The 15,195-nt window shown below is 35.3% G+C and overlaps 3 protein-coding genes across 3 annotated transcripts; 1 reads left to right on the forward strand and 2 right to left on the reverse strand.

Annotated features, from left to right (window-relative positions):
* Positions 1-1,985: 1,985 nt before the first annotated feature.
* Positions 1,986-5,684, forward strand: LOC108209859 (glycosyltransferase BC10). The gene is made up of 2 exons (XM_017381032.2): positions 1,986-3,098; positions 4,869-5,684. Exons 1-2 carry the CDS (start codon positions 2,529-2,531, stop codon positions 5,508-5,510), a joined length of 1,212 nt encoding a protein of 403 aa, XP_017236521.1. The 5' UTR covers positions 1,986-2,528; the 3' UTR covers positions 5,511-5,684.
* Positions 5,685-7,384: 1,700 nt separating this feature from the next.
* On the reverse strand, positions 7,385-9,345 carry LOC108223022 (pentatricopeptide repeat-containing protein At1g10270-like). The gene has a single exon (XM_064085168.1). It carries the CDS (start codon positions 9,230-9,232, stop codon positions 7,568-7,570), a length of 1,665 nt encoding a protein of 554 aa, XP_063941238.1. The 5' UTR covers positions 9,233-9,345; the 3' UTR covers positions 7,385-7,567.
* A 632-nt stretch (positions 9,346-9,977) lies between these two features.
* Positions 9,978-14,006, reverse strand: LOC108213131 (mediator of RNA polymerase II transcription subunit 18). The gene is made up of 5 exons (XM_017384875.2): positions 13,844-14,006; positions 12,949-13,048; positions 12,535-12,592; positions 12,093-12,449; positions 9,978-10,401 (listed from the first exon to the last, which is right to left on the reverse strand). Exons 1-5 carry the CDS (start codon positions 13,877-13,879, stop codon positions 10,299-10,301), a joined length of 654 nt encoding a protein of 217 aa, XP_017240364.1. The 5' UTR covers positions 13,880-14,006; the 3' UTR covers positions 9,978-10,298.
* Positions 14,007-15,195: the final 1,189 nt, after the last annotated feature.

Here is a 15,195-nt window from a genome sequence, read left to right on the forward strand (position 1 = left end):
AAATGTGTGTTTGGATAATTTTAACTTATGAATGACTAATGAGTTATTAAAAATATAATAATAATAAAAGTGATTTATGAGTAACTTATGATTTAGGAGTAATTTTTATCAAAAAGAAATTCCAAAAAAGTTTAGCCACTGAAAAAAGTAACTCAAACTAACTTCTGGCTTTAAGCCAATTTCTGACTTATTTCTGTCTTTAAGCTGACTTCTGACTTGTTACACAAACAAACATTTTTCAGCTTAAATTCAGAGATGGCTTAAAGCTCGGGCTTTAAACTCAGGCAAACACCCTCTTAGTCTATGATGGGCTTGTGGATTATCCAAAATGTTGTATTTAAACCAGTATATTTCGACTTATTTTCGGATTTGGAATACGAGACTTGACTCTATTTTCGAAAAATACTCGGTATTTAATCCAGGTTGTCGCATATGGTATCCCTTGTGCTTATTTTATAGCCCACCATGTAATTTGGGTTTGGTTGGATCATTTGGTGAATGATTTAGGCACTTTTGTATGATTGAGGATTGTTTGGATGCATTTCGGAAGTTTACCTCAATTGAGGTTTTTACTGTGTGAATTTCGGGTTATGATTGTTAAGGCTTCAGCTAATAAAGTTACAACTACCTAAATGACAGACCAGTAAAATCATATTACGACTATTTCTCTTATATATTTAGGAGCACGAAATAGAGATGGATTGGGAATGATTCTGTTGATATTTTATTAAATGAATCAAGATAAATAAGATGGTTATGAAGATAATTAATACATATATGCAAATTATATGTATATCTCAGAATATATATGAAATTAGAAGGCTTCAAGATGATATACTTAAAGTAGTTGGATAACTGATAAACAATGGTATATACTACAAATCACTTGAGACAATGGACTTATTTCATGGTGGTGCTTATTAAGAGAACTGCATTGGACTTGACCCATAAATTGGTATGAAGGCATTTTGCAACGGGGTCAGACCACACTCTATATTCTTACAAGCACGTGTAACTTTGTAAGGGTTTCGGTTTTCTTGCTTAGCGGCTTTACGAACACATCCCTTAAACACCATCAAAACATCATATTTTTCGTTAGTGAAAACCCACCTGCGTAGCCTGCTGCCTACACGATGAACAAGAAACACCTGATTATTCCGATTGATAATTTTATGGGCGTAGTATCAAATTATCTTACAACTATTGTAATCATCGTCTCAAAAAATCTCATATTCATTTAATTAATTCTACATAAGTTATCCAAAGGATTTTTCAAATTTATTTAATCATTAACCCTTTAGTACCATTCATTTTTTTACAACTTTTTTCATTAAGTCTTAAAGTTTGCGTCAATTTTGTCAATGGATTGGATTGTTGTGTTGAAGTTGTTTCCCCATTTCAGGTGAAATTAATAATTTGTTCGAGAAATATGTCAGATCATCATTCATCAACAATTATCCTTCATAATGTCGAATGAGATTGCAAAATGACTATTGACTTTTTTATTTTTGGATCTCGACCCTTTATGGAGTTGTGTTGTTTTAGTTGATGACACCAAAGATCTAACTTCTCAATTTTCCATCTTTTTCTCGTTTGTGCCTCGTCGTTTTAGTACTTCTACCAATTGGGTTGTAAAACAAGCTTACCACTTGTTCCCTCTTGATGAGTTTTTTTTCCCTCCAACTAAATTGGTCTCTTGTGAGTAGTGATTTTCCTTCGGTTGGTTCTGCCCTGTTAAAAAAATTCATCCGTCTCATACACCTATAAAAAAAAATTAAAGAGGACAGATGGAATATAATAATTTTTAATTAGTAAATTATGTAATAAATTAAATCAATATACTAAATGTTATCATAATATTATTATATAATCTGATTATTATTTCAATTATTCTTTCTAAATCAATTATCCGATTAAACTATAATGTATTAACTCCCATCCCGCTTTTTATATCGACGATTATACGATTGAAAAACTTAAAACTTGAGCCAAAGGGAGTCTTGTTCGGTTTGAACTCCGTGCCCGTTGCTCGTTGGTTTAATCAGAAATATTTCTAATTATGACTCATCTCTAATTCTCTATCGTCAAATCTCATAGATTCTGCCTCTACTCTCTCTCTCTCTCTCTCTCTCTCTCTCTCCCTCCCTCTCTCTCATATGCATATACAGTCGCCACCTCTTGCTCTACAAATCCTTCTCGCCTTCCCCGGATCACCCTCAGATAAGCACTCAGAAAACTTATATTTACAACTGGCTCTGATGTCTTGCATACAGATCATCTCGCTTTCTTTCGATTTTAAGTAGTATTAATTGTTTCAACTTAATAATTTGATTTTTAATAATAAATCAACTTTAGCTTTAATTTCTTTCTTTTAATTGCTATCTAGTGACTCTTTATTGCGTTGATTGGATTATTTCTTATGGTTTCGATTTGAATGTAGTGAAACTCTGAAACTGTTCTTGCTTGTGCATTTGATTTCGATGTTTCGTAGATTTTGATGTTGTGTTTTAAGTTGAGGTAAAACAGAAATGAGGAGCAGAGGCTCTTTAAATGACTTAACTTATAAGTCCGCGCCAGGTTCCGTGAAGGATTCGTCGATTGGACTCACTAAATTGATGCTGTTTTTAATAACTTTCGTAGTTGGTGTCGTGATTGGGATTACATCGAGCTCTCATTTTGATCGCTACTTTCAGTACCAGGCAGAACAGTTTGATGGTAATCAAGCTGTTACTCCCGAGCCTGATCGTAGCAGTGTAACTGTAGTTCCTTGTCCTGTTGTCCCTAAGTGTGAGAAAGAGGATTGTTTGAGTATGGGGAACTTTTTGGCTCCGAAGAATTTGTCCCATTTAATGACTGATAAGGAGCTGTTTTGGAGAGCTTCGTTGAGGCCACTTAAGGCTCAGTATCCGTATCCTAGAAAGCCAAAGGTGGCGTTTATGTTCTTGACGAGGGGACCTTTGCCATTGTTGCCGTTGTGGGAAAGATTCTTTGTTGGACAGAGTAAAAAGATGTACTCCATTTATGTTCACGCGATTCCTGGTTTTGAGCTTGATGTAGCCAATACTTCTGCTTTTTACAAGCGCCAAATACCTAGCCAGGTGCGTTCATGTGTAGTTTTATGACTTGCTGGAGTTATTTACTGATATATATAAGCTCAAATGTAATTTTTTGTGCTTTGTGTGCTAGTATGTTCATTGATATTCATCGTCTTTCTCCGCTAGCAGTCTAATTAATGGAATAATGAAACTAGTTTTAAGTAGTTCGAATTGTTGTTATAAGTTTTACTTGAACTAGATCAGATTGACGCCAATCCACTATGAACAGATCATTTTGGTCCATATCACAACGCAACTATAAGTGGTTTGTACTTGACTACTTGTGTTATTGAAGCTGAGACCTTACTACAAGTTAATTAACTTATATACTTAATATGCAGCATATTTTACTTCTAGTATTGCGATTGACTAGGATTGGATTAGAATGTGCTTATATGTATTTTATATATTTAGACAATATTTATATCACTAGCACTTGTTAGTATTCTAGAGGTTTTTTTCACCACTGGGTGCTTGTAATCTCTTAAAGAGGGCTTTGTGATGAAAAGAAAGGGAACATAGAATGTTGCCTAGCTATAAATTTAACAGTATATCAACAATCTCAGGTTAGAGTCCTACTAGAATAGATGAACACCTCATGTGAGGAACATTTATTATGTCCTTTAAATATATGAGCAAGAGATACTCCTATATTATCAGATCACTAGAATGCAAGGCATGCTGAATGCTGTCTGTGGTGCACTAGTTTAAAGCATCTGGTACAAAGAATTTGCACAGATTATGTGTTAGTATATCCTGTGTTAGTGTGTTATATGGACTAAAAATAAAAAGAACTGTCGGGAGAAGGAAAGGTAAAAAATAAAACAAATACTAAAGAAGTGGATGTCATGTAAAAAACAAAAGTAGACAGTATTATATGAAAATAAATACGTAAAGTGGCCCTTCATGATAACAAAAGGTGTTTCAAGCTGAATAATATAGATGACTCACTTCCACTTTTATCGTAGACCGTCTTTCATTTGTATATATGTTCCTGAAAGTTCTGGTGTTGTAATTTTTTCAATATTTGTCGCCGTTTTTATTCTTGATTCCTCTTTCCGTAGGTGTTGTATGGATGATGATCAGGTCCCTTTAACTATTTACCACCCATCATCTCCTGAGCCAATTTACTCTTGTCCGAACATGAGGACTAAAAACAATATTATAAAAACATCTAAACGAGGATGGCAGAAAGGTGGATGATCACCAAATGATGAATTGATGATCCGAATAGGAGCTGTGGGGTCTGACATATGACTTATTGCAATTGTTTAAAAGAGTCTTGGAGGTCTTGGTTTATTGCTTGGTAATTTTGGATTATGATTTCATCAATCTGCTATTAGTAGCCTTAATATTAGGAATCTAGTATTTACCAATTATTTGATGAAAGACCTAAGGCTGCCCAAGCTATCAATACATGTTTAAACTTTAGATAAATAAGGTCTGATGGACGTGGTGATTGGAAAAGCTATAGCACTACACTTTCGCTGCAGATTTTCTGATGTTGAAAAAAGCCTTGTTTTTTGGAAGATCTATCTTGTGTCTGGTACTGCATGGTTCAGTCATAAAATCTAGTTCCAGATTGTTGACAATATTTCTAAATTCAATGTGCCTCTTACCATTATAAGGCTACTCTGAATTGCTTCATTCAATGATGTTACAGTGAACATTGATGTTAAATTGTTTACAGTTGTCAAATATTTGTTGCTGTACTGTATAGTTTCCTATAGTTTTATTCTAAAGCATATTTTTCCTTCCTGTGCTTCAATGCAGAAAGTTCAATGGGGAACAATATCTCTTTTTGATGCAGAGAGACGTCTTATAGCCAATGCGCTGCTAGATTTCTCAAATGAGCGATTTGTTCTTCTCTCTGAAAGCTGTATCCCAGTTTACAACTTCCCAACTGTATACAGGTATCTGACTGGATCCCAACACAGTTTTGTGCAATCTTATGATGAGGAATCCCGCTATGGTCGTGGCCGCTACAGCCACCACATGGAGCCCCATATTCTCCTTCGTGACTGGAGAAAAGGCTCGCAATGGTTTGAGCTCAGCCGTAGTTTGGCAGTTGGAATAATCTCAGATACCAAGTACTACACACTCTTTAAAAAGTACTGTTTGCCTTCTTGTTACCCCGATGAACATTACCTTCCAACTTACATTCAAAAGTTCTACGGATCTCTAAATTCAAACCGAACTGTGACTTATGTTGACTGGTCACAAATAAGTCCCCACCCTGCAACCTTTACCGCTGAGAATATTACAGAAGATTTTATACAATACATAAGGAACAACGGGACACTCTGTCATTATAACTTCGATAGAACACCTATTTGTTACTTATTTGCCAGAAAGTTTGCTCCAACAGCATTGGAGCCTTTGCTAAACCTTAGTTTGAAAGTGATGGGGTTTTGAAATTTTGATATTGTTGAGTTTGTCTTTATTCCTTTTCCGCTATAATCTCATCCTAATACTAGGCACAGATGACCTGTTAGTTAATCAAAAAATAGTGTGTGATATTAGGAAGTGAGAAATGCTAGGATCTATGATACAAAATTTTCTGCCTATGAATGGCACATTATTTTACCCTCTTTTTTCCCCCCACATTATTTTACCCTCCTTTTTTCCAAATGTATGCTGTTTCGTTCCCGTTTGTTTATGGCACCATAATACCATATGATAACATGATCTAGAATTCTAAAAAAATAACCTAGACGCTATGTTTTAAAGGGACACGATACTGACGATAGCCACAGATTGATAGTCATATCGGGCTTGTGTGTTTTTTCTCCCCAGAAACTCATGCTTCTGTTGGGTTTAACTAAATGTATCAATCGTGAAACCAGATGAAAAACGAAAAGAGTTCATGCATTTATACACAATAAATATGTGACCAAACATTAGATTGCATATATATTTCATTTTCAGATGATTTTAAAAAACATGATCTGATTTGGAATTTGACATGATTTGATTTAAGTTGTAATTTAGTTCTCAAATTCATACTCATATTCTTTAATCAAATGAAATCCAATTTTAAGCATGTTATTTGAATTTCAAAACTTTAATCATTTTGGCAAGCACAAGCACAGTATGTACAGAATTTATACACATACATGACAGCATGAGCCATGAGCATGCAATAGAATCTCAGTGGAAGGTTCTATGGTTCAATTTTAAGTACTGGTTCTCTTTTGAGCGCAACCTTTTGAGTACATGCCAAAAAAAGTACACAACACCAATGATTGTGACGATACGAAATTACAGCACAAAAATAAATTTATGTTTAAATAATGAATTTAATAATAGATATATGTTATATATATTTCTAAAAATATATCTTATATATAATATTTTCACGTATATAAATATTTATTTCTTTTTTCTATCTTTATATATTCTCACGTGATAATGGAGACACGAATAATATGAGGATACATGAATACAAAATTACACAAACCTTTAATGATATGAGGATACATGAATACAAAATTACACATACCTTTAATGATCCCTGTTTAAGTTTAGTATTTATTACACGAAAATACGCTTTGCGAAAAATACATCACAGATTGCCAGGTCGTTTGAAGCCATACAATTTGAAAAACTCATCCCTATTTAACTGATGCCACTAACTACTATCAGGCCAAGAGCAAAAGAAGAGCTGGTCACACACACACTTCATGTTTGTAACAACTCCATATTCAAATACAGAAGGAAGAAACCAACCATAATTATAGAAATCACAATTTTTAAGCCTATGAAATCCATATTTCTGCAGGCTGCTAGCAGAGTATAATAGCAACGACATCCAAGCAAATTAGCAAATCATCAGCATCATCTATATCAGTTATAATGGTAAAATCCCATGATAAACCACAAAAAACAACCAAGGAGACAAAATTTGTTCCGGGAGACAACTTGTATTAAGATTTTTAACAGTAGAAAAAAGGTCTGTGTTGGCTATTACTACATTTTGTATATTACATATACATAAACTTTTATATAGAACATAAGATGCATAGAATAAATTCCTGCATCTTAAATGCTTGTTCTATATAAAACGCTGGAATTTTAAACAATGCATGCTTTAAGTATGGACCATAATTTAGTCAATAGAGAGCAAAAGAACTCTTATCTGGCTATGAAGGCTACTTTATTACTTGAATTAGTTTAAAATAAACTCAAATTTTACATGTAAACCTCAAGATTGTTACAGTTATTGCCAAAGAAATTACTCTATTAAATACAGAACTGTCCGCTAAAGAGATAAATATTCAATCAGTCAGTGGCAACAAAGCATCACATGATGTATAATCATAATTGATCAGTAAAGATACCACCTAACCTTGTGGGAACGAAGTGCTTAGATATACTAGAGTAATGTTTTTTTTTGCTTTTAGCAAATGAAAAATGGTGAATGGCCGAAACAGGGAGTTACACAATTCTGTACCTAAAAGTTGATATAACCGTTATCTGCCTGTTTGAGACAGTCTTGCGGTTGGTCTGGCATGTAGAAGTCTATCAATCTCTGCGCCTCGCCCTTCTTTGCTAAAGCGCTCATTCAGGAATTGCTCAAGGGTCGAAGGAATGCCTACACCAAGTTCAACCATCTGTTTAAGTAGCTCAAGAACACCATCCACATCATCTTGCTTGCTAATCCCCCGAATCACGATATCATAGGTCGTGACATCAGGTTTTGGTTCTTTTTGTGCCATTTTACACAATATAGGTATACATTCCAAAACTTTACCATTTTCAATTAACTGTGAAAACCATCTATTAGCATAATGAGGAAGCACCCGTAAACCTCCATCCACCATTTTAATATATTTTTCCAAAGCACTATCAACCCTCCCCACCTTAAAATATGCATCAATTAAAGTTCTGTAAGTAGTAACATCCGGATTCAGTGACCTTCCACACAATTCCAAATAAATCTTCTCAGCATCATCAACCATATCATGTTCACAATACCTCATAATTATATTATTAGACCCTCCAACATCCATCATAAAAGGCTTCGACTTCAACCCCTTACCCACTCTCTTAAACACCTCATATGCCTCAGAAATTCTCCCCTCTTTAAAACACTCATTCACCATTATATTGAAAGTATCAGAATTCACAGCCTGAACCGTCGGCGGAGTGTGATCATCTAACATTTTATTAAACAATGCCTCTGCTTCAACCTTCCTCCCATACCGAAGTAAAATTTCCAAAAGCACATTACAAGTAGGCGGCACCATCCTAAACTCTCTACTCAACAAATACTTATACGCTTCCATAGCTTCCCTCTCCTTCCCTTGTTTAAAAAACCATTCCATAAACGTACCACTCACAATCCCGTCATAAACCAAACACCTCTCCTTCAACTCGTCAAAAAGCTCATTCGCCTTCTCCAAATTCCCCAACTCCAAAAACCCCAAAATCAAATTATTATAAACCAACGAATCCGCTCCGTGCCCTTTACTTAACATTTCCCTAAGCAAACCCATGGCTTCCCCAATTCTTCCCGCATCAACCAACCCCTTGGTCAAATGCCTATACGAAACAGCAGAAGGCGAAAAAGGCGCATTCTCAATAATATGCCTATAAACCCCTAAAGCAGCATCCACATTCCCCATATCGCAATGCACATTCATCAAATAATTATAACCAACAACATTGGGAACAATATTTGACTGCTTGAAGAAATAATCAAACAACGCAATCGAGTCCTCATATCTTTTCGCCCTATGCATAGAAGCAACAACAGCATTACAAGTAAAAACAGTGGGGCGAGGATGAGAGAATACCGATTTACGGGCAATTACGGAGGCGTTATCGAGATCGCCAGCACGAATGAGGGACTGGATGCGGTTGTGGAGAGAGAGGCGAGGGCCGACGAGGGAGGAGGTGGTGTCGGGGAGGCGAGGGGCGTTGGGGTCACGAGGGGGGCGAGGGGTGGTGGGGTCTCGCCGGAGTGCGTGGAGAGGGGGTTCGATGCGGAGGCGGCGTTTGCGGCGGCGGCGCTCGGCGGCAGCTTCTTCGGCGGAGGAGAAGGCGAGGGTCCGGAGTGGGATTAGGAGGGTGGGGTTGTGGGGATGGGGGTGGGTGCGGGTTAGGGTGCGGAGAAGTAAGCTATAGAGTTTCATTTCAGGGAGAGAATGAGAGAGAGAGAGAGGGGGGAGGGAGATTTCAGCAGTGAGGGTTTTAGCTTTAGTTAAACCCTAGAAAATGAGAGTGAGAGGGAAATGCAAGGGTCTCTGAGTCTCTAGTTCAGCAGTTATATCATAAACCTGGAATCAGAATTAACTGCTGCATTCCGGATTTGTGAAATTTATAATTTTCTAATAAATTAAAAATATTTAGTCAATTCAAGATATAATCTGCAAATTGATGATAATAATTATTTCAGCGATTAATCGGACAAATATAAATTACGGTTTATACACATTTTCTGTATTGATTTTTCTTTTTTGGGTGCCAGACTGTGAAATGCAATGATTTCATTAAGTTTATAATGATATATTGAAATTAAAACTTCTGATCATATATATTCTATGTATCTATCTGTGTATAATTCATATTTGTTAATGATACCATCATATTTGTTGCACATTTGTTATTGTTGCGTGTGGTAATTCTGTCCATATGATTTTTTCACGTGTATATCCTTATCTTAAATAAATGTAATAGATTTGATTTCAAGTTAAAAAACAAATTGTATATTGGAAGTCTTGTCTGAAATAAAAATAATATGCAAGTTAGAATCAAAATTAGTATATATAAATTATATGATATAACTAAGGAACTTTGAAAATTGGGGATACAAGGCGATTGTCCTGTTTTTTTTGACACGAGTACAGAGACTCATCGTAGTATACTAATAAACAAGTATGAACAAAAAGTAACAATAGAACTCGATTCTGTAGAGGATTTTACAAATTAGCTGTCTATCTATAGGGGATTTTACAAATTAGACGACATTTTAATCAAAGGATCCGACACAAAATTAGTGTCCTATCGGAGTGTCGAAGTGTCCAAGTGTTCGACACGGGTACGGCAACCTAAATAGAAGAGTCGGAATAACATAACCAGGATACAGATTCACTATCAAACTACTGGACTTGGTCAACTAGCACAATTCTGCTCACATTACAGATAGGTAACCTTGAAAATCTTGCTTTAATGGAATGTTCAAGGCCCTTCACAACCCTCTTACAATGTTGTACCTCCACCATCTGACATGAGGGATGCAGCTGCAGCCGCAGCAGTTGGAACAACCCCAGTTGAAACACCCGGTTTGGACAAATGAAGCAGCCTGCATAACAGTATAATTATCACAATGTTAACTGGCAAATGACTCAAATGTTTGTTTGGCAGACAAATGCAGTCAAGTTCCTGACATACATACCCTAATATCAGGCCTTTCAATTTAATGGCTTCTATAAGATTAAAGTTTAGAACTCTATAAGTTTCGCATAATCAACAATCACGTATCATCACTTAAAGCAGATTTTTTGATAAAATTCCAAATGTCAACACACGTCAGAAAAAGCAACCTCAATCACAAGACAAAATTGTTTCTATGGATAAAAGAAGTAGCATATTTCCTCCCCAATTTCGTTACAGAACTCGATCTATTCATTACCTAGTAGGGATAGGAAGCCTTTTTAATATTGTCATTATTATTGCACTATAATTTCCATAATTGATAGGTTTGTTTAACATATATCTGTTTTCTAGCAGCAGGATTATATTGATTTCAGCCCGACTATAATACCTCCGGGTAGGGTTGTGTTTGTGATAAAATCAGATGAGGTCATTACTGTTTTACAATTTTCGTTATCGTCCTGCATTCATGCCTTATAACCCTTACAGGAGGTAAATGATACTGGAATATGACTTATCCCACAATTGACCCTTTAAATAATGCAGATGTCTCATTTGACAACTAAGACCAACAAATTTATGGGAGTCTGGTATTATAGTAGTAGACCTTGTTTCAGACGATAACCAATAGCCAAAGAAATATATGTGACAAAATCAGTGTTCTAAAATATGCCAGGCGGGTTAGACACCTTCTAGTAATTCATCGCTTATATGTCATAAAATCACTGTTCTAGAACACGTCAGGCGGTGAGACGGCTTCTACCTATTGATCGCTAGGCAGGGATTAATCTGAGAATTAATTGGAGATGTCTTTATATTTTTATTTAAGATATTTAAAATCTGCCTAAACCTGCCCAACTTTAAGCTCTTTTCCGCCTAGAACCAGCTAATTCCCATTATTTCTGAATAATTCTGATTTTTACCAAAAAATGCCAAACTATACAATTATCACAAATATAATGTGCTTATTACCCCCGCCTAGCACCTAAGTAGTTGCCTGGACCAATTCTTTAAACAACGGATGAAATCGTCAAGTAAAAAAAAAAAAAAGCAGTCCTAACAGAGTTTAGACAAAATAAATAATTACTAGTTTCATACCTTCATGTAACCATGGAAAGACAACTTAGTTAATATCACCGATTCAGAAAATTTTCATGTGTTACAGGTGGTATTGCTAATTTATTCCTCATATCCAGTATACAGAAAAGGGTTGCTGCAACGTTTCCTTGCAGAAGCTGGTTGCTGCATTCAAATTATATTTGTTCAAAAAGCGATGACTGGAATAGGTTGTCCCACGGTCGATCCTTTAAATAATGTTGTTGACTTGTTGTCACTTTAAGGCCTGACTAATTTATTATGATTTCATACTTAAACAAAGTCATTAAAACTTGAAAATGAAATTCAGGCAGAACAACAAAATCAAAATACTGTCCTATTATGCTTGTGAGTGCTAGCAGGATTTTTACAATGCTAACTCATTCACCAAATCCGGCGAGGCCAACTAACGGGAACAAAATAAGTCATGTGAGACATTCTTAGTTGGTAACAAAATCTTACAACTCTAGATAAGACTTTATTCCGCATTTTAAGAAGTTAATTTAACTTGTGAAAGAAACTTACGGAGCAAGATATTCGCAGAATGATGACATTGCAGCAGCCACTTTACTGTAGTTCTCAGAGGTTGCAGGTGCCGTAACTTCAACCAGCTGTATTCCCGGTGTAATAGGTACAGCTTCATCAGTAGCATGCAATCTTAGCATTTTATTGACCGAAGAGACAGTAACTGTCATTTGAGCACCTCTTTGAAAATTGAAAGAAAATCCAACTCTTAGTTGCTCATGGTCTAACTTGTAGCCAAGGGCGTAGAATAAGCGGAGCACATTGTTGCTAACTTTGCTTTCTACCATAGTTCTCACATTAACTGAGATTTGTTCAGCCCCAGCACCCCTCATTGCACCACCGACATGCCTCACTCTCCTAAAGTAGATAAATTTAATAGAACTTTCTAAAGTGCAGGAACATAGATCCACCAAAAATTGACTACATAGAGGAAGAAGTATACCATGCAGGCTCAGACTGCTCTAGATCACATAAAAGTCGAACCTCGGAAGGTGAAGTACCTAAATGTCATCCATACAGCGAACGAGAAGCTAATTAATAAGCTTCTACTATTAACATATAATATCACACAGAAACAAAAAGAGAAAGTAAAAAAGCGTGACTAACTTCGTGAACTGTATGAAATTTATTCCCTAAGACCCCATACAAAAATATCAAGACAAGATGGAAACAAGAATTACGACAGAAGAGTCATGAAAGAGAGAAAATGATTATAAGAAAGGGTACCGTAAATCCACTATTCATCGGATAAGAGAAAAAAGAATAGAAATCTGCCCTAAATCCTGATGGTGATTACATATTTATATGGCTGGTCCTCATAACATAAAATTACAAACGGAGTAGCATCAGAACATACCAAGGTTGGGGCCACTTTTGAGGCACAATTCATGGATCTTCAAACTCTTTCTGTGAACACCACAAAGACCTTGAAGAAGGATCTCAAGGGCTTCAACATGCTGCAAGAAAAATAACATTACTATCAGAGGATATCCATACAAGCAATTACATACATATATAACACCTTATATATTTAACACCAAACAGGTAAGGGCCTCCTCTTAAGATCCCTTTAAGCCCACTATTTTGCTTTACTGATTCCCTAAATAATACTACAAATCAAACCCCTGCAAATGATTTCTAAACATAAAAATTTCAACTTCACAAAGATATTTAGGCGTCGTTTGGATCACGGATTTTATCCTGGTTAATGGAAATGAGTGATTTTCTAATACATTTTAGTACTAATTTTATTGTCATTCCCATCTGTGGCTGAACCTGGATTTCAATGAAGTAGATGGCTACAATAATAAAAAAACAAGACATATTGTAATCTGTTGAATTATATCAGGGCTAGAATATATTTTTTTTCACCGAATTTCGAAGGTTGGCTGGGGTTTCAGCCTAGTTTGCTCCCCATAGTTCCTCCTCTAATTCCGATAACCAGGTTAGAATACCACGACCCGAATAGCAAGTCACAATCAGCATGGGTCAATAAGCACTCACAAACCGCCCAATTACAAATTTACGAAAACCCGAAAAAACCCCAGATAAATCAGCATTCAGCTCCATACCCATCATTACCTATGGCTCAACCATATGATTCTGCATACATATACTATACAAGCTTCAATTAACATTTGAACTATATTTTTTACCAAATGGGGGCTGATCATACTAATCATATATGAACAGGGAAACAAGAATATGCGACTTAAAAGTAAAGAATACGTATACAGACATAGATACAGTACCTGTGTCTCTATAATTCCTTGAACCACACACTCCATGATTCTTCTTCCGCACCGAATCACGAAAATTCCCAAATTGATGATACTAGTGCAAGTGCAACTCCTGCGCTCTCGGTTCTTGTTTTGAATTAATGGGCTCACAAATCATAATAACGGTGGGCCGAATGGGATATTAGTGTATTTAGCCTATGTTTTATCAGGCCTAGCAAGTTCAACCGCACAATCGAGCCCGGTTTACTAGCTCGGTCCAGTTCGTGAACCGCACGATTTGTTACAATAATACGATCCGAGTAAGAATTCATAAACCGAAACCAGCCACCCGTCCGGCCGTCTGCTGTATTTTGTTTTTTTGTCATATACTGTTTATTTTTCTAATGAAGTTTTTTTTTAAGAAAAAGAGATAATTCAATAAATAATAACCATGCAACATCTATAATGATGGAGTGGAACAAACATAGAAAAAATTAACATGTTTGTTTTCATATCCAAGATGAGACAAATATGTTACCAAATATTTACTTTGGGTTGGGTGGAGAAGAAGAATCGATATTTAATATATAAAAGGATTATTGTCGAGGAAAGTAGTAAATATAATTGTATTTTATATTATAAATATTTACTAATTTTGGTAAACATTTACTATTTTTACTAGATTTTAAAATGTAAAGAATTAGAACGGATATTCTTCAAAAGAAAAGTGTAAGAAAAATATTTAGAGCTGAGAGAGTATGTATATAATATTATAATATAAATATTCTATATTCTATTATGATTTAAATAATATAGAAGAATTTGAGGAATAATAATATAAAATTTAAAATGTTCGAACTAATTGGAAAAAACAAAATTACGATTCATAGCGGACCGGCTCGCATAAACTGAACCGGCCCATATTAATAACATTACTATCAGATTAAAATGTACATTTAGAGGGGTGTATTCGATTGAGATTTTAATGTATTGTTTTTAGTCTATGAATTTTAATGGATTGTATGTGATTTTGATTTTGATTTTGTGCGGATTCTTGATGAAATGTCACGGAGTTGATAGGATTTAAGCACAATGCTTCAAAATCCCATTGATTTTGGTGGGATTTCAAAAAATTTAAAATAGACTGAAGAATGTCACAAAATCCATCATTTTATGAAATGCAAAAAAATCCATCAGCACTTGAATACCATCATATTTTGATGGATTTTAAACAATCCTAATTGAATACCATCAGATTTTAAAGCATAATTTAAAATCCCAATTGAATACCACTAGCAAAATTTAAAATCCCAATTGAATACCCCAAAATTTTAATGGATTTCAAACAATCCCAATCGAATACCCTCGGATTTCATGAATGAAAA

The sequence above is a fragment of the Daucus carota genome, chromosome 1 (assembly GCF_001625215.2).
Source record: "Daucus carota subsp. sativus chromosome 1, DH1 v3.0, whole genome shotgun sequence".
Classification (NCBI taxonomy): domain Eukaryota; kingdom Viridiplantae; phylum Streptophyta; class Magnoliopsida; order Apiales; family Apiaceae; genus Daucus; species Daucus carota.

Coding starts and splice junctions, on each gene's coding strand:
- LOC108209859 (XM_017381032.2), top strand. CDS start 2,529: ATGAGGAGCAGAGGCTCTTTAAATGACTTAACTTATAAGTCCGCGCCA. Junction 3,099..4,868: donor AGCGCCAAATACCTAGCCAG/GTGCGTTCATGT, acceptor GCTTCAATGCAG/AAAGTTCAATGGGGAACAAT.
- LOC108223022 (XM_064085168.1), bottom strand. CDS start 9,232: ATGAAACTCTATAGCTTACTTCTCCGCACCCTAACCCGCACCCACCCC.
- LOC108213131 (XM_017384875.2), bottom strand. CDS start 13,879: ATGGAGTGTGTGGTTCAAGGAATTATAGAGACACAG. Junction 12,593..12,948: donor CAAAAGTGGCCCCAACCTTG/GTATGTTCTGAT, acceptor GATGACATTTAG/GTACTTCACCTTCCGAGGTT. Junction 10,402..12,092: donor TTCTGCGAATATCTTGCTCC/GTAAGTTTCTTT, acceptor ACTGTTATGCAG/GCTGCTTCATTTGTCCAAAC.